The following is a 26,509-nucleotide window of genomic DNA, read 5'->3' as shown; positions in this document are numbered from 1 at the left end:
CTCTAAGATATATCAAGTCAATTAAACACTCATAAAACTTTACATAATTGCCTTACTAAACTATTGTATCAATAAAAATTATTTTATATTTAGGTACCTGAAAAGTCCCTTAATGGTTTGGTTAAGCAATTATGTGAACCGTATGGAGTTTTCTTTGTAATACGAAGTTCATATCATAGCATGGTAATGCATAAAATGTAAGGATAAAAATCAGGCATTTAAACCAAAAATTTTTGTGATGTGGTGGTGAGGTTGGCAGTTAAAAAACCACCTTGCTGAGTTTTGATGTCTATAAAAAAAAAAAAAAATCAATTTTAATTTTTTTTTTACTTTTTGGTAAAAAAAATGCCTTTTAGCATAATGGGTCATATATACCTGAAAAAATCTAAAACCTCAGCTGTATTTCCCTACTTTCAAGCACAGATAAGTTAAAATACATTGTTTGTTAGTGTTGTATGGTTTATAACCTTTTTTAGTAATATAGAAATGGTGTTTCATACAATAATCTGAACTCATTTTGTGAACTCCACAAAAGTTTTAAGTCGGGATATACAGTAATGACCTAAACGTTAAAACCGATGAAGGCAAAGACCATGAATTATATTGGTTCAAAGTATGATTCTAATTCTCACATGCTCGTTGTAGATGCATTGGCAGATGATAGGGTTTGGCGTGGGTATTCTGACTGGTCTGTGGCTAGGAAGCCCCATATACAGCTAACTTTGATGCTAAGTGTATTCTGACACCTTGTCAAAGTCACTCGGATTCCTATTTGTATGCTTTTTACCTGCATCCAACACATCACAGGAACTCTGTTCCCTTGCTGCCTAATACATCCTACTAGTTTACAGGTGTCATTGTAACAAGATAGTAATTGTTCACTTTACTGGTCAATAAGTTTTGTTTTGGCGTCAAAGGGTGGCAGTTTTAAAAATCTAGAGCATGGGAAGTAATGTTGGACTTGGTTTTTATGTTTAATAAAAAAAAAAACTCTTATATTTGATGCTTGTTGATAACAAGGTTTTCACAAAAGTAAGTTTAGTTTTTGGGGTCACTGGTTGCAGTAAACCTATGCTAAATGCTAAATGGAACTTTAGACTAAGATCTCATTTACGTTACTGTTACTGTTATGTTTTATGTGTAATCCTAACAGTAATTTTTTTAGTGTTTCTAAAATTTGCAGCTTTCATTAAAATTATTTCTGGTGATCCTGCTATGAAGGTCCTTGTGCAGGCACTTATATAAGGACAATGCTCTGTCTCTGTTTTTTAGTTGTGGTTGTGCATTGCCACCCTGTCACATAGCATTCAGAGGGGTACAAGTAGCAATTTGAATCTTATTTCCTGCTTCCACCCATCCGTTAAAATGCTCCTAGGAATGCACTTCCTTAAGTTAATGCAGGGTTGAAGTGCAAGTGTATTGATTTTTTTTTTTTTATTTATTTTTTTTTTTAATCTGCCCTCATCATAACATTCTTCCATGAACGTCAGTGGATTAATTTTCAGCCTAAGGATATCATCTCTGTGGCAAAGTATTTCTCTTCAGTAAATGTGTTCTTTTTGACAGCTGGAGCTAGTTATTCCAATCTACACAGTGTTTGACATGAAGGAAGAATGAGTTTTTCTTGGAAATCAAAAATGAAAGACCACCTGGGTTAGTTAACGAGGGGATGAAAGTTTTATTTGGGTCAGATTTTTTTTTTTTCTGCTTATGATTTAGAAGCACACTCTTTTATAGCATTTTAGTTAAAACTTATTTGGTATTTTTTTACCCAGATATGAAAATTTTAAAGCGGCAGTAATATAAAAATCATAATGCGACAAAAAAAATAAACCTTTCTTTAGAATAAACCTGTGCAAGTGCATGTGCAACCTGCCAATTCTGTATTTGACAAACACACTGCTCAGTTGAAATTTTTTGTATATTTTTAAGAAGGTGGGGGAAAATTTGTAATTTTAAGGTTCCCCCGAAAGTTTTTATTTGCATCTGAACCCTTGCAGCTAAATATTTTATTTTCATACCTTCGACCATAGCAGGATAAGAAAAAGGATATACAGTAGTGCCTCGACGAGTGACCCTGCTAACAAATTTTGGCCAACAAAGGTTTTTTCGCTTTTTGTGGGACTCTGCTAATGAATGTATTAGTGGATACGTTATGTGCGCTAACATATTGCAGCTGTGTTGAGCTGAATTTTCGCACCAATGATCTTCAGAATCATTGTCACTCGGATTGGGTGATTTATTTCCGCCACAGAATCCCTACCCTATACGTGAATACATTAAGAGAAAATGCAAAATAATATTTTTGAAAAAATCCCAGGCTTTTCCGACCACTCAGCAATAAACTCAGTGGTCTGGCCATTCTAGGAGCTGTTTATCTCTTTTTGGTGAATTTGTGCCCTTTATTGTGCTTTTTACTATTTTAAAAAACTTGTCTTTAAATTGTGGGCAGCATACAGAATGAATTATCTATACGGTAGAAACCTATGAGACCCCGTGTTTCGGCTAACGAATGTGATTCCGGAACAAATTTTCTTCATTAGCCGAGGTGTCACTGTATTTAGGCACAAATCATGGGTATAGGCCAACACCTTTGCCATACAAGTTTTTCACAACTTTCACAACTTTTTCTTAGAGAATAACAAATTCAAAAATGCACTAGTTTGATGAAAGGTATACTGTAGCATAGCATGTTAAGGGTTTGATAATACATTCTTTTTTTTTTTTGATAAAAATTTGTACATTTTGAGGGCAACTTAGGAGGAAAGGGGGAATATCTCTTCAGATTAGAGAGCGAAATATATATTCTGGATCACTTTCTTTTTCATCTGGCAATATTATGACCTACTGCATTTTACAGTGTTCGCAGCATTTTCTACCTTGTAGGTGAATTTTAAAAGAAAATTTTAAATAGTTTCCTATTCGTAATGAAACAAGACTAGGGTTCCTACCGTCCCCTATTATCTTCATCTTGACAAAGGAGTCATTGCTCAGAGCAAATAAATCTAACCTGGCCTTCACAGGCCTGCAGTGTGGAAACAGGTCAAATAAGAGTGCCTTTTTTGCCAATGTTCGTAGTCACTAACCCAAATGTGTCCCTGCCAAGTAGGGGAACTGGGTATTTACTTTGATCTATCCAATTTCAAAATTAATTATGTAAAATCAGAGGCAATGAGTAGAGCAGTTCTACTCGTTTAAGTGGACCCCCGAGGGTCTGAAATACACGTAGTAGTAGTAGTAGTAGTGACCTCTCCCGTATATTTCCATTAAATTTCACACCTACTAGCACACATTAAGATGAACCTACAAAATCCAGTTGATTAAAATGAATATACTGCCTCGCTTTCTATATTTATTTCAAACTCCCACCAGTGGCCTAGAATTATTGGTCAGCTAATATTTTCTATTTATATTTTTTATAATATTTGTATAGATCAGGGACCCAAAACCCTCCGACTGTCTTGGGGTCCCTGATCCATACAAATATTATGCAACTTCCCATCTGGTCGAGGTGGTTAATTGAGTGCACAATTTGGCCTCAAAACAATGGATAAAACTGGAGACGTTGGCCTGCATGGAGGCGTTGTGGGTGACACCGTGGCGTTTATCCACCCAAGCATTTCCCCCTCCTGGTCACCAATGTATCCAATACTGGATAACCCAGCCTTTACACCAGGGTCCTAGTTAAAAATACCGGGGTTGCCCCCAGAAACTGATAAATACAACAAGTTGCTTTCAAAAAACTTTTCCCTAAAATTGAAAGCCACTGCAACCCTTGGACACTTATCGACAATTTTCAGATTGCTTATCAAAAGTGGCCTTCATTAAAGAGTGGCCAAAGTACAATTTATTCAGTGGTAATAATGCTAAATCCACCTGCACATTAAAACTTAGGCATTTATTTGCAGAAAAATTACAGTAGGTGCTCTAGAGCAGTGTTTCTCAACTAGGGTTCCTCCAGAGGTTGCTAGGGGTTTCTTGAACAATGAGCAATTTGTAAGACTTGGATCAGTTTACCTGATACCAAGGATATTTTTTGGCTATCTGTAAGGGTGTCATTCTTCCCAGTGACCACTACTAATGTATTCTGAGTTGTAATTATGGATATGGTTCCCTGAAGACCTGAAAGTTATTTCAAGGGCTTCCCCCATATTGCAAAGGTAGAGAAACATTGCTCTAGACTGGGGAGAATAAATTAGAAATATTTGACTGTGCCACATAGCAGTTTGCTCACCAACTTGAGATGGTGGACACCAAAAACAGGACCCTAGTCACTACCGTAGTCACACCAAAATTAAAAACAGCCAAAGTCTTCTTGTGGAACTGTAGTAAATTCTCTTGGAATCTTGTAACCCCTTACCATAATTTTCAGAAATTTAATTGTATGCAAGTGAATCTAAGTGAACTGCTGCTGTGACTAAATTCTCTGCAATAAGATTCTAAATGCTTTACTTCTCCAGCAATGTCTTCAACATTTGATTTACCTTTATTAATAACTGAGAAGGCCCAATTCAACAGAAGATCTGTGGTTAGTTTTCTTAGTTGTTTAGAACAACTTACAATAAAAAAAAAAAAAATCCTGTGTTTAAGTATACCTAGGAAGATGGATGTCGTCAAGGCAAAAGGCACCAAATATTGATATGCACTTTTCTAGGTTGATATTAAAAAACTAATAATTTTATTTTGTTTTAAACACCTCCACTTTACAATATTTTTGAGATTAAAACTCACAGAATATTATAAATCTTCAGAATCTTTAGTATAGGACTTTATAGGAAATCATGCTTTTTGGAATTTGCTGTAAGGGTGGCATCCAAACACACCTGTTATATGGGGTAAATTTACTATTCTTAACAGATTGGTGTTGAGATTATGAGATTACAAAATGACTGCAGGCTTTCTAACAAAACCAGATATTTTCACAAATGTATTGTATTTGATCCCTAATGTTCTGCAAAATATTTTTGAAATTGCTGGACAATGAGAAATTATTGGAATATATTGTTTACATATTTGTATTAGACCTTTTACTGAAAGAAGTGGATTATATTTGCTGGTACTTGGAACAGGTGCTATAGATCACTGTCATAATGTTACCTTCTGTATTCATGTGTTAGGATATTGTTTATTTGTACCTGGAATGTATCCTTTTCAAGCTCAGGTTCTTGGGCAATAGAAGCAGTAAATTGGATCCAAAGATATTGGCCCTGCATGTGTTACATCAAAGAACATCTTTCCTTGATTAGAAGTCTTAAGAGTTTGCCAATGTAGCAAAACATTCTTTTGGAATCTAAGCTAATATATATTTGAGTTTAATGTTTTGAGTTCACAGAACAGTTCATTGCTAGGTGTTGTACTATACAAATTCCATGTATGAAGAAACCATTAATTTTTTAAGACCTTGTGCATTATGATATATATATATATATATATATATATATCTGTGCATTTCTCCCAAATTCTGTATTGCTCCATTGACCCTTTAGGTGCACAGAGCTGATGAGTGACCTAATTGTTAACTGGTTCTAGAGATCTAAACTTTATTCACCTTCCTAAACAAAAGAAATGTTAATTAACGAATGAGCACAGCATAGATGAATCTGCTCCTGTGCAAGACTGTAGGTCCAAAAAGCTATCCATTAGTTTAATAATGGTAATAATAGTATCAGAATTTTATAAACTTTCAGAGCTTCTTTGCAGAATGTATCAGCCTACTGCAATAATTTACATTAAACTGCAAACTCAGGTATCGTGCCTTGCTAAATCATAGTATTTAATTTGACTAGCTTCCTATGAAGCATGAACATACTTTCATATCATCTGGGTAAATGTTTAATACTTTTCAAACTATAAACGCTATAGCTTTTATTGTAGCTTTTATTGCTCATCTTTAAACGTAATACTATGACCTTTTGCAAACCATATGTAACCTGTGTAGTGATGTAATATTTAAAAGGAACTAAATGAGAAATAATTTGCCTTATAATTTAAGGGTTAGTCCACCACAGACTAATATTAGCCAGTTTGAGTAGAAGCCAAATCGCCCACCAGTTTGGTAGAATGCATTGCACAGATTTTTCATTTAGATATTTTAAATGTTGCATTTTTTTTTATTTCATTACTCAGAGAAAGGAAGGAGGGTGAAATAGACCAAATTACAATACACAGTATCAGGTGAAACAAAATGCAAGATGGCTACAGATTTGAAACCCTCAAATATTACAAAAATATAGTAGAGCAAGGATGACCAAGCAAACATGCCTGAGGAATTACCATGTAGGGAACGTCCCCTATACGGTCTGCAGTCCGTTGGACCACCATATTGTATGGAAATACTAGAAAATATCCTACCTTACCTGATTAAGATCTTATACTGGGGGGGTGTGGCTATGCTAGGGCGGCATGAGGCCGCTTGTTGAGACAGCTCCTGCAGCCGCCTCTGCATCTCCAGTCCTGGCAGCCTTCCAGCGGGTACTTCCCCCTCCATAAACTGCATGCCGCACAGTAAGAAGGCTCCTTGTTCCAGGAGAGCGGGTAAGAAAGCAGATCTTACCCGCTATTTCTCCTCCCAAGCCTCCCTCTCCTCTGACCACGAGGCACCCAAGATGGCGTCCTCACGCTCCTCGCCTCCAGGCACTAGCACCAGAGCCCGGGCACAGGCTCTGACAGACCCACAGCCTTACTATTAGCTACTCCCAGGAGCCCCTCTCTTTTTCCAATGGAGTCCCGAGTGTCAGATATTTCTGCACTGGACGCAGCTGACTCCCCTGTGCAGCCATATGTCTCTCATGCCTTGCTGCATGAACTTTTTTCCACCCTGCCTACTAAAAGTGATATGGATGCCATGCTTACATGTATGGAGCGCTAAAAGCGCACAGATTTAGAGGCAGTGCAAACCATGTAAAATCCAATAATCTGTCACTTCCCTGGATAATTCTATGGGAAAAATGCACTCACAACTCACTTCCCTTTATCTTCGCACTGAATAATGTCCCTTTGCGGGGTATCACTACAGCTACAGCTAACACTCACCTGCCTGCCCCTGGTATTGCCATTTTTAACATGCTTCTTGATCGCCCACCGGATACGGCCATTGAACTTGACCGGGTACACAGGGTTCGCAGCATCCGTGATAGGAGCTCTAATCTGCCTAATGATGTGTTATGCCGTGTTCATTATTACACTCTGTAAGAGAAAATTATGAGGAAGGCATGGTTTTTTGATCCTATTGATTTTGATGTGGCGAGCATATAATTGTTGCCTAATGTCTGCACAGACTCTGCATATGCGCCACATACTGCTCCCTCTGCTGGAACTGATTCGTTCCTCTGGTGCCTAATGCAGATGAGGACATCCAATCCATGTGCTTGTGTCTAAAGGGGGTGAGACTTTTGCTCTCCATCGCCATGCACAACTTCTTGCACTGTTTACCATGTTGGGCGCAGACCCTATTAATATTCCGAATTTGCTTGACTTTCCCATGAATACAGCGGCCCCTCTGCAGATGAGGCGTCGGCTGGGTATACCATAGAGCCCCCGCCGCAACACCATTCCTACTGCGCTGGCCACTCCGGCAGCGCTGTCCAATGAAACTTGATTTTATGCCTCCTCCAGGAACCTGACCGTATACCTCCAATATTGTTACATGCTGCTCTTCATAATGACTCAAGGTTATACAGTCATATCACATTTACTGTTGTATTTATTTTGTTGATGCCTTTCTGTAACGCTGATTGTATTGAATTGATATATGACAAATTAATCTTTCCTGTCTGGGAAACGTGCCCTTGAGTGTGATATTTGTTATGGAGGAGTGGGTCCCCCCCCTTCTGTTTCAACTGAGTTCTGTTTATGTACCACAGTGCCTTTGGTGTGGACTTGACCAGCTTACACTTCTGTTTTTTTCAATGTGCCTGTCTGGCATACCAGGTTATATATGACTAGAGGGCTGATTTCCTAGCACACGTATTATTATGCTGGACTTACTAGTTAGTTCTGGCTCCTGTTAAGGAGAGATTGGTGCCACGTGGCCCTTTAAATGTTTTATATGCATATTCTACGTTTACTTGCTCTCAGGTTTACAAATGATGATTGCACTGTGTTGTACTTTTCAGAGGAGACGATATCTGAGGAGCGGCGATGTATTCAGTAATAAGTGTTTTTTATAATATAGCTGATACGTTTGGAGTGGCATACTGTTTAGATGTCTTGCTCCTTTATATCCCTCCTTTATATCAATCTATTTCTCCCTAATACCAACCAACTACCCTGTCTGGAAGAGATCTTTGATATTGTGGAAACATTTACAGAAGGTGTAATGATTGTGGGCGGGGACTTTAATTTTGCATTGGATCCTGTTCAGGATGTCTCTAGGGGGGCCTCCCACCTCCCCTACTCCACCCTCCGGCGGCTTAAAAATCTCCTACATCAACTTAATTGACGTATGGAGAATACAACACCCCGCTGACCTGTGACTTTACCTTCTTTTTCGCCGGTCCATAAAACTTACTCCCGCATTGATTTTTTTTCTAATACGACATGATGCTATATCTCTTATTCAGGCCTCTGAGATTGGTAATATAACCTTCTCGGACCATGCCCCGATATCTCTCACTATTCAGTCGGCTTCTTCTTTAAAGAATACTTCCTGGTGTCTCAATGAGTCTCTGTTGACTTCTGAGGACTTTGGACCCCACTTGGGAACGGAGAAGGACCATAGACTTAAGATGAAACGTAAGGCTCAGTTAGCGTGAATGTTTCATGAATTACACATTCTAGAATCACAACACAAGGGGGGTCACTCGCCAGATATAGAGGCCCAGCGGACGGTTTTGCTTGAGAAGATTAACATGCACTGCTGCTCCAAGGCAAAATTTCAACTTGACAGGAGTAGGAGTATGAATACAGTAACAAATGTGGGAGGGCTCTGGCTAGGGCGGTGAGGGCAAAGGGCCCGGACCTTTATTCCCTGCATAAACTCTAATGCAGGCGACCCGTTACACAGCTCACAGGACATAGCGGACTCTTTCAGGGATTTCTATACAAAACTATATAACCTAAGGGCTAACACGGGTGTCCCCCCATCTGCTATGTTGGCGGCAGCTAACATATGCAGTTGGTATGCAGCAGTACCTCACCTTCTCAGGTATGTCTAAAATCCCAGAAGAAGCCCTATCCGCTCTCGATGCCCCAATTAGCTCGGCTGAATTACAAGCAGCTCTAGCCAAAGTGCCCACGGGCAAAGTGCCCGGCCCCGATGGCTTTACACTTGCCTCTTATAAGAGGTTCCTTCCCCAACTCACCCAATCGTTTTTAGATGCCTTTTTGCCCTTTCCTCAGATTACCCCCTTTCCTGCAGACGCCGCCAGAGCCTATATCACTGTTTTACTGAAAGCCGGAGAAGGATCCCAAGTCTTGTACGAGCTATAGACCAATATATCTTCTCAACTGTGATGTTATATTCTCCAGTATATTAGCGGGCAGGCTAATGCCCCTTCTCCAAGGTCTTATTCATTCAGATCAAAGTGAATTTTCGCCCCTTCATGAGGCAAGAGATAATACCACTCGCACACTAAACCTCATCCACCATGTCACTAAACAAAATCCCCTCTATGATTTTTTTGGCAGATGCCGAAAAGGCCTTTGATAGGGTAAATTAGGAATATATGAGACAGGTCCTTACCTATATTGGTATTCTGAGCCGGCTATTTGACTGCATCCAAGCCCTATATCAATGGCCCACTGCCTCTATTAAGAGTCAATGGACTCTTATTAGTGTTAGATGTGAATCTACCCCTGGCGCTCAGAAACACCCTGTCCCCCTCTTTTTTCTGTTTAAATGGTCCAGAGATTATATTAGATATCTAGGTACTAATATCTCGGCGGATATTTCCTGGGTAGTAGAACTTAATTTTCTGCCCCTGCTGAATGCAATTCGCTGTGATCTCCAACGCTGGCGGCAGCAGGCTTTTTCATGATTTGGTCATTGCAATATTCTTAAAATGAATATTATGCCTCGTCTCCTTTATTTACTGCAGACCTTACCTGTACATATACCCCCTCATATACTACACAAATTTAGATCTGACTTCCCTAAATTCCTTTGATCCACCGACACTCCTAGACTTAACAAGTTTCTCCTGCGACTCCCGAAAGATAAGGTGGGATGGCTTTCTCAACCCGATTTTATATCAGAGCGGTCCACTTGACCCGTTTGATGTATTGGTGAAGCCATGCATTTTTTACAGCCTCCTCATTGGACCCCGATTGGACAGCTTCAATGGGATCACGCCCTCCCTCCCCTAGACAACTGGAGACAGATACAATTTCAGCATTTTCTCACCTTGCTGCCCTCTGCCCATGTTTTTCACAGACCCCTTACCCCCCTGGAGGATTTGTGTATGCCAGGGGACCCCCTAAAAGGAGTCCTATCATATGTATATAAACTGCTTCTGACATCTAGCGCTGTGTCTCTGCCTCTGTTTCTCTCCAGATGGGAGCGGGATCTAGATATTACCTTTACTGACGAACAGATAGAACGTGTTTTGTACTATGGTCTCAAGGCCTCTATCAGTAACCGCTATCAGGATAGGTATTGTAAGCTGCTTACAAGATGGTACAGGACACCGGAGCTCCTGCACAGAATCTACCCACAGGTGAGCCCTATATGTTGGGGATGTGGGAAACATACAGGTACTCTGCTGCATATTTTTTGGACCTGTCCTTCATTGACATCCTTCTGGGAGGGGATTGCTAGAATTATTAAAGAATTGACATGGGTATCTTTTGAAAATAGGCCTGAATTAGCATTACTACATATGTCCACTTCTACATCTCGAAGAAACAATATAAGCGTTCTCTTCTGCGCCACTTGCTGAATGCTGCTCACGCATGTATTCCGCCATTATGACAACATACCATTCCTCCTACAATTAAACAATAGATTGCCAGGGTGAACGATATACAATATATGGAAGAACTGACAAAGCCATTTTGTACCAAACTGTTTGATATTGTTTGTGATGATATGTGTCGGCAAATGCTCAGTATGTTAGTGCTTCTCATATGCTCTGTAATATGCAAATTGCTGGTTTAGTGTCATATGTTAGCATTTATTTCTTCTGTATTGTATTTTATTGTTGGTTGCTTTAAAAAAAAAATATCATATTGAACATAGTAAAAGAAAAAAAGAAATATCCGAGAAAGATAGAGGCCCTAGGGAGTTAGGGGGAAGAGGTCGTCCCTGAATGTAACAGAAATAACTATATAAGGAGAGGAGGTGGTTGTCAAAAGGTAGTTGTGGTGTTGTCCAGTTATCCAGAAAAGTGGACCGCTAGAGATTTAAAAAGGCCAGTTAGATCTGAATAGGAGTTTATGTAGTTCCTGACTTGTATACAAATAAAATGAGGCCAAAGCAAGAATTGTTTGTTATATATAGGATCCATAAGGTGGAATATATATAGAAATATATATATATATATATATATATATATCTCATACATGTTTTTAATAAAACATCGGTACATTTATTGTTAGGAATAGGTTTATCCCTCTTCAGTTGAAAGCCCAGGTCTGCTGTGACCAATTCTAGCCCTTCTATTTTCCTGGTGACTTTAGCCCCATTTTACATCATGTAAAGCAGCCTCTTGAGTCTCGTCAGCTCTGATAGTGAGTAAAGCCTGTATTTATGCCTACGTTTCAGTTATGTCAGAAATAAGCACTCACTGTGCTATGCAAGAAGACATAGTTGTAGAACAAACTGGGTGTGAGTGGCCAAATCAAGAGAAGAGACACGACTAAACCCACACAGTGCCTGTCCGCAATGGATTAAACAAATATTTCTAATTTCTGTGTTGAAATGTTTCTTTTGGTTTGCTTAAGTATATTTATAAATCGTAACAGGCATTTTTTTTTTTAGAATCTTTTTTTCTATTTGTTTGGGAATTTTTAGCTTTTAAATTAAGTAAACCTTTGCTTAACTGTCCTATTGGTAAAATTCTGAAGTTTTCTTTTGATGGTGTTATATCTCCTAACATCCTCTTTGAATGTTGTCACACTCCCTGTCATCTAGACCCAGTTATAAGCAATAATCAAGCACACTCAATGTGTCATGTTTTCCAGTGTACAGATGTGATAATTTAGCAAGTTTAGATTACATTAGCCTTCATACTTGCCATGAGTAAAGTATTTCTGGAGACAGCAGTATTTTTCATGATTATTTTTATAAGGCCCCTGATCAGTATTGCTTGGCACGCCATCTGACTCCGTTCAGGTCACACCTTTTTTTTTAAATAAATCTAACGTTTCCTACATTGTTACAACACAAAGCAAACTGTGCCTTGGTTTATCTATCATCTGCAGCAGCATCTGGAATTCTGTGATGAATGAGGGGAAGACATTGCAAAAATTTCAATGGAAGCTATTGATGCTTTTTGGTTTACTGCTGAGCATTTCTTCCTAGCACACATCTGGTTTGTAATTTCAGATGCTATAAAAAAATGTTTTTTTCAAAAGCCTCATAAAAATTACGCTAACAATGTAATATATATTTTTTTTCTCCCAGTGTTTGTTGGGAGATACTTGAAAGTACAGCTGTGGCTTCTAGAAGGTGGGACACTAGGCAAGGCCCCACCTATTACCTGCACCCCTGACTGTACTGTAAAGCAGATGTTCAGTGTCAAAAATAGAACTGTCCTTATAAACTACAGTTTTCTTTTAACCACCTAGCCGTTAAGCCCGACCTTCGTACGGGCAAAAAAAAGGCTAGGATGGTTAACCCCGTATTTTTGTCGCATCCATACTTACCTGGTCCCGCTGTGCTCATCCAGCGTTGTTTTCGTATTCCAGCGTCGTCCTCCGTCCATCGTCGTCCGACGGTCTCCCTCTCCAGCGTCGGGTGCCAGCGGGACCGGTAAGATGCCGGCTGGCATCTTTTGTTCCGCCGCCCGGCGGAACACAAGATGCCGGCCAGCGGAACATAAGATGCCGGTCGGCTTCTTACCTGGTCCCGCTGATCCCCGATGATCCTTCTTTATCCAGCGCCGGGTGTCTTCTGAAGCGAGAAGCCGTCCGGCTGAGAAAAAAATAGCCGGACGTGTGCGGGAAATTCAAATTCATTCATTTTGTATTGGATTCAATACAAACTCCTGTATTCAATCCAATACAAAATAATTCAAATAAATACAAAGTGTGTAATTGGTAAATTCAAACTGTCATTTTGTAATGGATTGAATACAAACTCCCTATCCAATCCAATACAAAAAATAAAAAAAAAATAAAATAAAAGTAAATAACTTGGAAATTCAAATTTTTTTTTTTTAAATGATTGTGTGTTTCAAACATTTTTTATATTCATAATATCTACTAGAACCCTTGTTCGGACATATTTCTGTAAGTTACAGGTCTACAAATTAAAAAAAAAAAAATTCATGAAAAACAGTGGATCACTTTTGGTACAGAAATCTAGACCTCAGTGTAACGCTCAGGTGGTTAAAAAGGAATTAAAACTCTTCAGTGCGGTGACTGTTGACCATCACCAACTTGGTAGAGGTAGAGCTTTACTTTCTTAAGCCAGAGCCTCCAGCAAAAAAAACTGAATTGTGTGATTGTAACATCACCTAATCTCATTTTAATCTAAAACTAGCAGTCAGGCTACAGTATTTTGGATCTCAAACTGCAGATCTTAAGCTGAGACTTGAGGCACAGGCCTCACTTACCTGTAAGTGTACTGCTTTTTCAGGGCTACTGCCTGGGCACAATTATTCCCAATGTGGCACCATAGGTCTGTATTCCTTTGGTATTGCTCAATCCCCAAGTTAAGCAAAGCCAAAGAAGGGGTAGGTCGTAAAATTATTTGTCACCTCCAACAACAACTTAAATATCTCATTCCAGGTGTATTTTATACCTTTACAATACCAAATATATGGCTGTGAGCCCACATAGCCACCTAACTACCAATATTGTTGTGATACTGACAAATCAAATTTCCCTATTACACATGGTGTTCTTTACCACCCAAGCAATATTTTGAGGTTTGAGGTAGGATTCCCAGTGAGAAATACATTGTGTGTATTTATAGGCAGATTGAATAGCTCTTTGCCATCTTGGTGGGTTATATTCAATTCAATCTCCCATTTTAAAATGCTGTTGTCTTACAAAAATCTTGTTTCCCCTGGAGTGCTCTGTAAGCAATCAGAATACCTTTAATTGAGATGTTCTCTTTAAAAAAATCACTAATTGAGGTTGTATATATAATGTTATATGTGGATAAGTCTTATGGAAACAAAAAGTAAGCATCTGTACGAGACATACATAGATGGACAAGAGTGTATATCTTGAAAAGTATAGAGATATAATTGTTTCCAGTGCCCAATATTGATCTTTTGAATCATATATAAATAGACATCAATTGTTATCAGAAATTCCATGGTTACCGTATTCGGATTGGTTTTGGAAACCACTCCAGACCAAACTGAAAAGACAGTTTGTATTGTTGAATAAGCAGGCAGCCTTATTGAAGAATCTATTGACTTTGCCATGTATAAAGTTGCCAAATTCTTCTTACAAAAAGAATGCTCCATATTAATCCATAATCTATCATTAAATTCAGTAAAAAAAATATTGTAACGCAGTCAATACTGATGCTTTATAATAATCATGTAACTCTGGTAGTCCCAGGCCTCCAGTTTTCTTATGTTTAATCATAACTGCATGTCTAACCCTGGCTTTTCTATATGCTTAAACATATCTCGTCAATACATTTTGTATAGAACTGAAATAGGTTTTAGTAATTTGTATTGGCGGAGTTCTAGAGTGCCTCTGTCAATTAGAAATCATCTTTAATCTGGTCACAGTAAATTAGTGTTGGTTGCTTTAAGTTACCCATAATCATTTGTTTTAAATTCAGAACATAGCCCTCTTGCTTAGTGGGTCAGTTCTCAATCAGTGTATGGGACCAGTTCATCCCACTCAATTGTAAGCCATTAATTAAATCTGCTTTGTAGTTCCGAGTGTTAATTGGCAGTGCTGAAATTGGACAATTAACTAGTGTCCACAAGAATTAGGGCAGGTTCAAAGCTACCTCTAAATCCTATAATTCTACGTGGCTCAAACACACGTGCATGGTAGCGCTGGTTCCTAAAGAGCCAGTGTCCGAAGTTGTTCTTGGCATGAGGAAGTGGTAAGCACACTGCAACTTCACCACACTTGTGAACCTAGCATTACTATTTAATAATCTAAATATTGTTAAAATCTCTCAACAGGAACTTTGTTTAAATTAGGTTTGTTTTATTATATTTGGAATAACCTAGCATCTTGGAAGCTAGTGTGCAATATCTTGATCCCTAAATGGGAAAAATAAAATATTGTTAGCACTGCAAGTGATGTCTGATTTTATTACTGGAACTGGTCCTTAAATGCAAGTGAAAATGCTACTTTTTCTACAATAGTCACTGTTTCCTATCTTATCCTATTCTCATAATGTAAGAGGCTGAAGTTTATTTTATAGTATAGCTTCATTAACAAACCCAATTTTTAAAAAAAAAAGACGGGATGCTTTCCAAAAATGCAATAAAAACTTTTTCATTTAACAGCTAAAATGAAAAAGATTTTTTCATTGACAAACTTGCTTCTGTTTGTTCAACATAAACGTTTAGAAATTAGAGAAACCCCACACCCAACCCAGAATCCAACTATACACAACACCTGAACATCTGACCAAGGGAAAAAATGTTAAAAAAATGATCTCAGTGAACACACCCAACAGGACCACAAGAAAAAACCCTCCACTATCGACTCACCGATACTAATCCCCAGCACCTCTTTACCATTACCACCCCTCACTCAACAAACCCTCAATATCCCCCTAGATACTCCCACCATTGGTGACCACACTTCAGTCAGTGATCCCACCAACATTGCTCAATCTACAGACGATTTAGTCTCCAACACACATCTTCCTACACCCCATACTTCCCCACCATCCTTACTATCTCCCATTGTCTCATTAGGCACAATCCCCAAAACCAGAACACAGGACCAATAGAGGAGGAAGCTCTGAGAATGAGCTTGTCTTTTTGCCCCTCAGGGCAACTTAACAAATTTGAACTGATTAGATAGATATACATCTCTTCGCCCGCAACCTCACCCTTAAACTTATGTATAAGAAAGACTTTGAACCCAACAAACCCATAGATGTGTCTGACTTAAAGATTTCAAAATTCAAGACTACAGGATCCTAAAAATACTACAAAAACTACTATACTAGCTTTCTGGATCCTCTACCCTCCAGCCACCCACCCACCCGAGAAGTGCCCTTTACTACCTGTTTAACATAAGAGATCCACATACTTTCCTCCTATCTCCCATAATGCACACATGCAAACATTTGTGAATCTACTTACCAATTTGTGAATTTATCTCCTTTATTACCCAAGCACACACATCTGGATGCATTGATAACAAAATCAAGGACTTTCTGTGGAACAAATTCCCAGTTATACCAACCTTCTATTGCCTCCCAAAGGTCCATAAAAACCCGCACAACCCACCAGGCCGCCCCAATATAGCAGACATCAATTCGATCTCCGCCAATGCCAGTGATCTCATCGATACGTATTTGAGACCTTATGTCACCAACCTCCCCTCCTACCTCAGAGACACTATTCAACTTTTGCAGTTACACAACATGAGGGTTCCCCAAGATTCCTTACTCATCACAGGCGATGTTGAAGCTTTATACAGCAGCATACCCCACACTAGGGGTCTGAAATCAATAGCCACTACTTTGCTTACAAGCGATCCCTCACTCCATACCTATAACCAATTCATTCTTTCCCTAAAACAGTACATTTTGACACGTAATTTATTTACCTCCAACAATGTCACCTATCTACAAACCCAAGGAAACTGGGAGAAAAATCTTTTTTTCTGACACCAATTTCTCCCCCCTCCTTCCCTACATCAAACTTTGGACCCGCTATATTGATGATATTCTCATCATCTGGACAAGCCCCCATCGCCTGGTCAATCTCCACCAATTCATCCAGACAAATGATTATAACCTCAAATTCCCTTTTTGCTCGCACCCCACTTAGATTTCCTTTCTAGATATTACCACCTTTATCTCCTAGGACCTCTTTATCCACACCTCTCTATATAGGAAAGAGACGACAGGGAACACAATTCTACATGCCCAAAGTGCACACCTCAGATCCCTAGTTAACAGCATCCCTTAAAGCCAAATGCTCCAGATCAAATGCAATTGTACATCAGAACAAAATTTTAGATTAGAAGCTAAAGCACTGAAATGCTAACACTAAGGGGCTACAGCAAAAAACATCTCAAAAGGAGAGAGAGTTTGCAGCCTCACCTGGGATGACCTTATTTTCAAAAAACACCCATCTCCCACCACACTTAAGATTCCAATAATTACACGATTCAACCAACATCATCCCAACATTCAGAAAACTATTTGTAAACATTGCAATATCCTCACATCTGACCCAAACATTTTGACCCACTTGGGCCCGAGACCCATGATAACATACTAAAAGACAGGTTCTCTCAAGGATTCTCTGGTCCATAGCCACTAAAATCCACCCCCTACCACTGAACAAGACATCATATTCCATGGTACATATGCCTGTGAGGCCTGTGGACAATGTAATTGGATTTTCAAAAACTCTATACCCAAACTTCCTAATGGCTCTATGCACAAGCTCAAACGTCACATTAATTGCCTATCATCAGGCAACATTTACCTGATCATTTGCTCATGTGACCATTATTATGTGGGAAAAACCAAAATACCATTCAGGAAAGGTATTTATGAACATATCTACTCAATTAAAAATGGTCGTCAACTGCATTAAGTTTGCAGCTTTAGAAAAAAATACACCAAACCCTTGTGGAGGTGATTTCGATACCATTCTCTTACAATGTGACACTAAATGGATATTCACATTGAAAGCAAATCATTTTCCAGGTCTTAACGATGTGTTCAGTTTTAGACCTTTCTTAAAAGGTTAATGTTACATATTTGCAATGATATGAGGGATGACCAACCTCTCATAGTATTCACCTCTACCATGGTACATAGATACACTATCAATGTTATAGTAATATCCAACTTAACATGTGTATACTTATTACTATATTCTTTCATCTTTGTTTATTTTCAACGAACTATTTAATATCTATGTATACATTACTCTGATTATCACAAGATGATATGATCACAATATGATTTCTATGTTTGACTAAGTTTTCGTTGTACTTTTGATAAGGTTTTATTCAAGACTTTAAATGTATTACCATAGACATTTGCTTTGTATGTACATAATATTTGTATTATGTTGGCTATAGCAATCTTAGCAAGATTTCCTTGTTGCATATTTTACTCTATCACTACTATGTAAGTACTAAGATATAAATGTATATGGATGTGTCTAAATATTTCTTGAATATCATCACCTCTCATTAGACATTATTATCTCCACAGTTTCTTTATTCATTATAGCCTATTCTCTCTTATTCTGGATACTCTGACTTTCATACTCGCCACACTTACATACCCCCTGCACACCACCCGACTTGCAGGAACGTGGGCATCGATTTTTTTACAGATGCATCCTTAGCAGATGAATGGGAGCCTCCTATACTCTTGTTCTATCTGCCTTATTCCCACATGAGCCCGTTATATTGAACGGACTCGCTATCCAAATAAATGCATCATAAATTGAATACAGTTATAGCATGATATACAGGCATACTCGGGACATAAAATATTAAACAATGATTTGTAGGTAATTAGTAAGTATGACTAAAGTCAAAAAATTCCTCTAGGTATGTTCAGAGTGATTAATTCAGACAGTAATTAAGGAGGCATAAAATGCTAGTGTTTAAACAAAGAAGCATATATGGATAAAAAATACTATTGTTACTCACTTACCCGAAGTTAGGAACATGCCCCACAGGGGGTGTGTGTATATGTAGTTGGTGCTGATGATAATGCTGAATATGAGTAAGATTAGGTATGCATATATGAAAAGGGTTTTTTTTTTTCAAAGAATAGCAATAGGTACAGCAATACATACCTAATGTTTGAAGTAGCAATTTATACTCCTGTTAAGGGTTTTAGCACAATTTACAAATATTTCATGGGTGCGGTGAAGGTTGGTCCGTGCATCCGTCGACCAATATTATAAATAGACGAGGAAAAGGGTCTCTTCCTTAGAACTGTGAGTTGAAAGAGAGAACCCTTCTATAAATTAAATCATTCAAAGTCTATTGGTAGATATAATAAATCTATAGGGGTCAATTCAATATTTTAAGGTAAATGAGGGTTTACCTTTTGAATATGGGTTGAGTCACTCGTCAGGGTCAGACTGTTTGAATCTGGATATGATAGATCAAATCTCTTGGTGGTAGTGTAGTGAGTCAGATGGGAAAGTGTCTTCCTAAAGATGGGTAAGTATAAGAGATTTATAAAAAGTATTTAATAATATGTATATATATATGAATATATCCATGATATTGTCCCCTAGAGTATACTCACATTTCACTGGTATACATATAAATGTATTTTATATTATCATCCCTATTTCCAAACTGCACCTTTACTAATACATTTAACCACATGGGCGTTACACTGATGTCTAGATTTCTGTTCCAAAAGCGTTACACTGTTTTTCATGAAATTTTTTTTTTTTAAATTGTAGACCTGTAACTTACAGAAATATGTCCGAACAGGGTTCTAGTAGATATCATGAATATAAAAAATGTTTGAAACACACAATCATGTAAAAAAAAATTACTTTTAATAAAATTAAAGACACAAAAATCAGCTTAAACAAGAATACATAAATAAATGAAAAATACTGAAAATGCGATAATTCGGTATACTGTATAGTAATATATTTTTCTAAAACACCTCCCTAGTGTCCGTCACATACCTATAGACAAAACCACATAAATATATTTTCTATTACTTTGTATTGGATTGGATACAGGACTTTGTATTCAATCCAATACAAAATGAGAACAAAATTCAAACTCTCATTTTGTATTGGATTGAATACAAACTCCTGTATCCAATCCAATACAAAATGAGAGTTTGAGTTTACCAATTACATACTTTGTATTTTTTTTTTGAATTATTTTGTATTGGATTGGATACAGGAGTTTGTATTCAATCCAATACAAAAAGTGTTTGAATGAGTTTCAATTTGAATTTCCCGCACACGCGCCGACGTCATCGCCGAGGGACAGGCACACGCTACGGACGGAGAAGAACCCGGCCGGCTTCTTCTTCTCCGCCGTCCGGCTTCTCGGAGAAGGCACCCGAAGCTGGAGATCGACGCTGGAGGACGAGGCTGCAACACGACGCTGGATGATTGCAGCGGGACCAGGTAAGTGATCGATAAACCCGAACTTTTCCCACTGTATTTTCATACAGTGAGAAAAGTTCGGGTTTATCGATAATTGTAATTTTTTTTAACCCGATTCAAGGTCGGGTTTATCGCTAGGGTGGTTAAATATTTTATGGCCAAAAACCTTATGACTTCTCAATCCCTATTACCACACTACTTATGTCCATACCTATTTACTCCTACTTTCCAGTGTATCCTATAGATATATATTTATCCCAAACAAACTATCTTTGCAACATAATCTGCCACTACCCCAGTAAGTCTTGATTTTACTTTTATTATATGCATTACACTAGACTGTTATTGTCTATGTTCAATTCTATTTAATAGTATGTCTTTTTTTCAAAAGTGTGTACCGATAACTAGCATGAATTTCATCTAATAATATTATTATTATTCATTGGTAGTATGTATTTTTCACATTATTACCACACTGACAATATGTATTAAACCTTATGAACCTAGATACTTCCAATCACTGTGTCGGACCTTGCTAAAAAAACCCTGAAGAAGCCTAAACTGGGCGAAACGCGTCGGGTATCAACAGACATATGCGACACAACCTAAAATGTTGATATATTCCTGTTAGAAATGTATTGTTTAGTGCCCAAATTGGGCCTCTTGTCTAAAAATCTGGGCATGCTTTTCCCAGACATTTGTAATTGTAACCAGCACCAGCATACTATTGTATGTATTATGAGACTGAATCATGAATACATTTGATCACTTGCCTTCTTTGTGTTTCTCTATTTATATACTATACAAGGGTTGGCAAACCGCCTGTTAAAAAGGACCACTCTCTATTATATCTACTAACCAACCCCACCAGACATATAGCCTATACTGTGCTCTAAACATATTTAGAACGTAATGCTTAGAAAGCACTCCAAAAAGTTGGGACAGAGTCAAGTTTCCCAATAAGTCACATCCACATTTCTTTTAATTACACAAAGTAATCGTTTGCAAAAATTAGTTTCTTCAGTTCCCAGTCTTTCAAGTGGGATTTAGCCATTCTTGCTGTATTTAGGACTTTAGCGTCTCACAGTCCATTTGTCTGATTTACCTCTTCATGATGCACCAGTCATTTTCAATAGGAGACAGATCTAAAGTGTAGCCAGGTTAGTCAAGCACACAGACTGTCTAGGAAGCTACACTTCCTAGAATTTGTGCAGAATAAAGCCTGGCAGTGCCTTTCTGAATTATACATTAAGTTCCAGGGAAATTATGTCCTTTATCTGGATATGTCTCTAAAATTCTAGCGTAAGCCTATCATAGCATCAGTGCCACAGATATAAAGATCTCCAATACTATGGGCACTGATGCACCCCCATACCATCCCAGATACTGTTTTTTGCAGATTTCATTGATAAGTCGGGATGGTCTTTTTCATTTTTTGCATGTAGATTCAATCTGATATCACATTTTCCTAAATACAATCTAAAACATAGACTTCTCTGGCCACAGTACACTTTTTCATTCTGTTTTGGTCCACCTCTGATGAGCTTGGACCCAGAGAACTCACCTTTTCTGCACTAAATGAATGTATAGCTTTTGCTTTGCATATTGTTTCAGGGAGCATTTCTAAATTTGTTTAACAAATAAAGAAAAGATTTTCAGTGTTTCTACTGTAAAACATAATTCTGTCATTGCATTTTTAGAAATTGTCCTGCTCTTTTGGAAATGTGTGTTTGTAAATTAGATAAAAATACAAGCATACAGGTTGTTTATTGCAGAAGGTTAATGTTATGTCCCTTCAGCAATAAATAAAAAACCTACTGACTGATTTTTTTATTTTTATTATGTCATTCGTTTTATTAAGGCATTACCATCTTCACCCGGTCCTCTTCCAGTTCGTGATCTTTAGCTATCTTGATTGGCCAGAGCAGAATGATGTTAAGCTGCATACACACTTCCAATTTTTATCGTTCAAAATGAACGACGAACGATCGATTGGGCAAAAATCGTTCGTAAAAAAAGTAACCAACGACGCCGACAAACGAGGAAAGTCGTTGGAAATGAACGACCCGACCGGCGGATTGGATTGGACGACGATCGTTGACCATCGTTCGTGTGTACGATCGTTCATTGATCGTCCATGGTCTGAGCATGCGTGATGAACGAACGTTCGTTCACTTCCTGTGGTGCACGTAACTTCCTGTATCGTTCAAACGATCGCATCTATTGTGTGTACAATATCTACGAACGATTGTGTCGTTATCTGTATGTACAGGATCGGTGCTATACGATCGTTCGCAGATATCGTGCAGGATCGTTCGTCGTTCGTTTACCAACGATAATAATTGGAAGTGTGTACGTAGCTTAAGGCTATGTACACACGTAAGAATTTTGTTGTTGGAAAGGATCGTGACTGAAAGATGCATGACGTTCTGCTCTAGGGAGAGGGGAGGAGGGGGAATGATACTAGCCCTGAGGCGAGAATTATCTGACGTGTGACTGTGGCCTAACCTTGCATGTGAGAGAGTCCATTCATGCCTGGCAGCTATGGAGGGATGCTGGGATACCACAGTATAGCACACTGAACTGCGCATAGGACATCCTCTGTCCCTTCTGTAATAAAAAAAAAAAAAAGGAATACCTTCCTGTTCACAATTTATTTCAGGTTATGTAAAGTTCCTGTTTAAGGTCTCTGTGAGGAAGGTAGACATTACTTACAAAGCAATCGGCAAAGCAGGAAGTTTGTGAAACCTAAGCTAAAAATTAGTTGAAATTATCGGCATGGAATGAGTAAATCTGCTGTCTACAGGATATTTTTTTTTTACATAATTCAGGTTTGTTTTACAAAGTTCAGGCAACATAAATACTGTTTAAAAGTACTTAATGAATCAATTGCTGCCATTTGCCAAAACTTTATAAGATTTTACCTGATCACAAATATTAATCTGTTTGAGAAGCAGTACATGTGTTTCTACTTTAAAGAAGTTTTGAGTATGACCACGTTATCTAGACATGACTTTTCAGAAAGACCGTGAAACAAAGAATTATTCCAAAAGATGCAGTAATTGGCAAGACCCATTTTTACAATGTAAACCTGCTGTTTAGATTTATGTACCTTTTATTTTATTTCCTCTGTCTAGAGGCCTTTTTAGATTTGTTTTCATTCTAACTGACCTCAGAATGAACACTAAAGCCCTAATGAAAAAATGTGTGTGAAATGAGTTCCTGTCGCTTTTACAATGTAGCCAGATGCTCTGGAGAGTTGTTTTGCCATGAAATTGTTTAATTAATCAAATGATCTGAGTCAATAACTGTAATGCTTTGGAATCCAATAGAGTTCCAAGAATCCTTTTAGTAAATTCAGTAAAGTTCGTGGAGGCCAGTGAAAAACACAACATGTTCTCAGTAGTCACCTTTCCTGCCTATTCTTTTTATTGGCAGCATGTAATAAGTTATAAAAAGAGATCTTCGAAATGAAGGTTAAATAGCAGAGCTCTTCTCAACGCACAAAAAACATTGCTGTAACCATCAGGAAAAGAAATCTGATATGTTCTTCATGCTAGGGTTTTGCCTGAAACATTTTGTCAACTATTTAGGTTTTAGGGTTATATAAGGTTTTATTTTGTGTGTTGTGGTTGAAAGCAACTACAAAAGCATGGTGTTGGTGGTTTTTAATGTAATGAGCTCCTGGTTTCCTCTGAAATCAAGCTTATTCCCAAGCATTATCTAGATCTAATATTGTGTGAATATGAAAATAATTTTTTTTCTCCTTTTAAGTATAAGGTAGAATCCAACATGGAGATTCAGTCAGTCAGGACTGGCTGATCATCACTCAGCATGACTTGCTGTCAGTCCCTGGGACTGTGTTAAATTGAAAGATCATACATCCCTTTCATGCGGAGTCAACCAGTTAACATAATGGCCCTGATTTATTAAAGCTCTCCAAGGCTGGAGAGAATACACTTTCACCAGTGAAGCTGGGCGATCCAACAAACCTGGGATGGATCTGGTCCAGGATTCAAAGCATTTGCTAGCAAATAGCAAATGACATTAAAAAAATCCATTCCAGGTTTGCTTGATCACCTAGCTTCACTGGTGAAAGTGTATTCTCTCCAGCCGTGGAGAGCTTTGATAAATCAGGCCCACTGACTTTATCAAATCCTAAGACTAGAATTGTGTTCATACAGGCAGAATGTGGTCTGCTCTATATAGTCAGAAAGGTGCAGCTATAAATTGCTGTTTTATATAGCAAGAGGGAGCACCAGAATTGCATGACCTAGTTTAATAATTTTTTGTCTTTTGTTTTTTTTTTATTTAAACCGTTACTTTGATCATGCCTAAGGGCCCATTCACGCCTATATACAAATGTTTAGACACACATTGAAGTTGCGAATTACCATGTTAGGCAGACCATTCATCTAAAAGACAACTCAAACGCGAAAAAGACAAAAAGTATAAATATTGCACTGCTTTACTTGGGGGTCACTCCATTGCCACAATGTTTTCTACAGTTCAAAAAATCTAAACCTCAAAACAGCCTCTTTAATGGTTGTTTACCCACAGCATTTTTGAAGACTTTTTGTTTTTGTGTTTAGCATTCATTAAAATGTGCTGCCTTACCCATCATAGCTTAGCACAATAAACTATAGTGTGTGACTTTGCAGTGCAGCATATGGAGCATTAGGCGCAAATTAGAATAGTTGTCACTCCATCATAGCGTCACATGAGATGCTGCTGTCGTGAGCTGTGGTAACACATTCAATAATATATATATACAGCATAAAATCTGTTTTGTATGCCAATTTACATTTTTTCCCTCTACAAGTTATTTGTGGTTTTATTAAACAGTAATTTATGCCTTAAATACTGTGGGGGCCTATTTATAATTGGTTCCCAAGATTCTTACATTGTTTCAATTTGCAGTTGATAAAATATGTGGATTCTAGCTGAACATTATTTATGTCTATACCCAGGATTCAAATAAACTTATATGGTTGAGGAAATATTTATGCAAGTTTTAACATACTATTTCTAAGTTCTTTTTTTTCACACCAAAAACTAATAGAAAAACAAGTTTACTTTGTGTATATTTTTTCTAGTCATTTAATGTTTATGGGCGTTGTGCAGCTTGAGGATATAGAGCAGTGTTTCTCAACAAGGGTTCCACCAGAGGTTGCTAGGGTTTCCTTGAGCAATCCACAATTTGTGCTCTTGGTCCGTTACCACTGATACCAGTAGTCTTTTCGTCTATCTGAAAAGGCGACATTCTTTCCACTGGTCAGCAATGTAAAAAGCATATACCAGTCTTTTAACCAATTACCGCTGCACCATAATCTTTTTGCTAAAAACAAAAAAAAGTGATTAATGGTTTAGAAGGCTTTAAAGTGATGTGTAAAACATCCCCAGTCATCCAAGATTATCAGCCTATGTATGCAGATTTTTACTTTTACATTTGTGTATATTAATCTACAAAGTATTATTATTCAGTGAACTGTAATATACAATGAAATGGTTTAGATAGTAATGCAGTTTTTTCATTAATTAAGGTTTATATATTTTATTTCAGTCCAATAAAGTATCTTTTCTCCGTCTGCATAATATGACAAATTTATTAATGTACCATTCTTGCCTCTCGTAGATGAGTACCATGCCAGGACTGCCGACAAGACCTTGCTTTTATGACATTGACCTTGATCCTGACACTGAAGAAGTAAAAGGACTTTTCTGAGTAAGTTACGGGTATGCAAAGAAGTTTATATTTTAGCGTTTGTTTAAATACTCTTTTGATTTATTACATTAAGGCTAAACAAAAAAATATTTAAATATATAATATATATGGATAGCTTTTAGGTACACCCGTTTATCTAAAAAAAAAATAGTCACATCCAGAATTCATAATCTACAGTATGTTAGAGTTACATAAAGTGGGTAGATTATCCTCCTCTTTGTTTTACAGGTCTATTTTTAGTGTAGGCAATTGAGGGATGTATAGTCAAGCTTAAAACTATATCCCCTGTGCATTATAAAGCCCTTGTTTTGATTATGACTTGGTTCCCCAGTAAATACAATCTATTTCAAGATGTTATATATCCTATATGCCAGTGGTCCCCAACCTTTCAGAGCTC

The 26,509-nt window shown here is 37.8% G+C and overlaps 1 protein-coding gene across 1 annotated transcript in view; it reads left to right on the top strand.

Moving 5' to 3' along the window:
- The window catches only part of MTHFD1L (methylenetetrahydrofolate dehydrogenase (NADP+ dependent) 1 like), a 116,554-nt gene that overhangs the window by 80,701 nt on the left and 9,344 nt on the right, over window positions 1-26,509 (top strand). Inside the window, exon 27 of the mRNA XM_072409272.1 lies at window positions 26,023-26,112. Coding sequence (XP_072265373.1) covers window positions 26,023-26,112 — 90 coding nt within the window. The remainder of the gene's footprint in view (window positions 1-26,022; window positions 26,113-26,509) is intronic.

This window comes from Pyxicephalus adspersus, chromosome 4 (assembly GCF_032062135.1).
Source record: "Pyxicephalus adspersus chromosome 4, UCB_Pads_2.0, whole genome shotgun sequence".
Classification (NCBI taxonomy): domain Eukaryota; kingdom Metazoa; phylum Chordata; class Amphibia; order Anura; family Pyxicephalidae; genus Pyxicephalus; species Pyxicephalus adspersus.
This window is presented reverse-complemented; position numbering and strand designations above follow the sequence as displayed.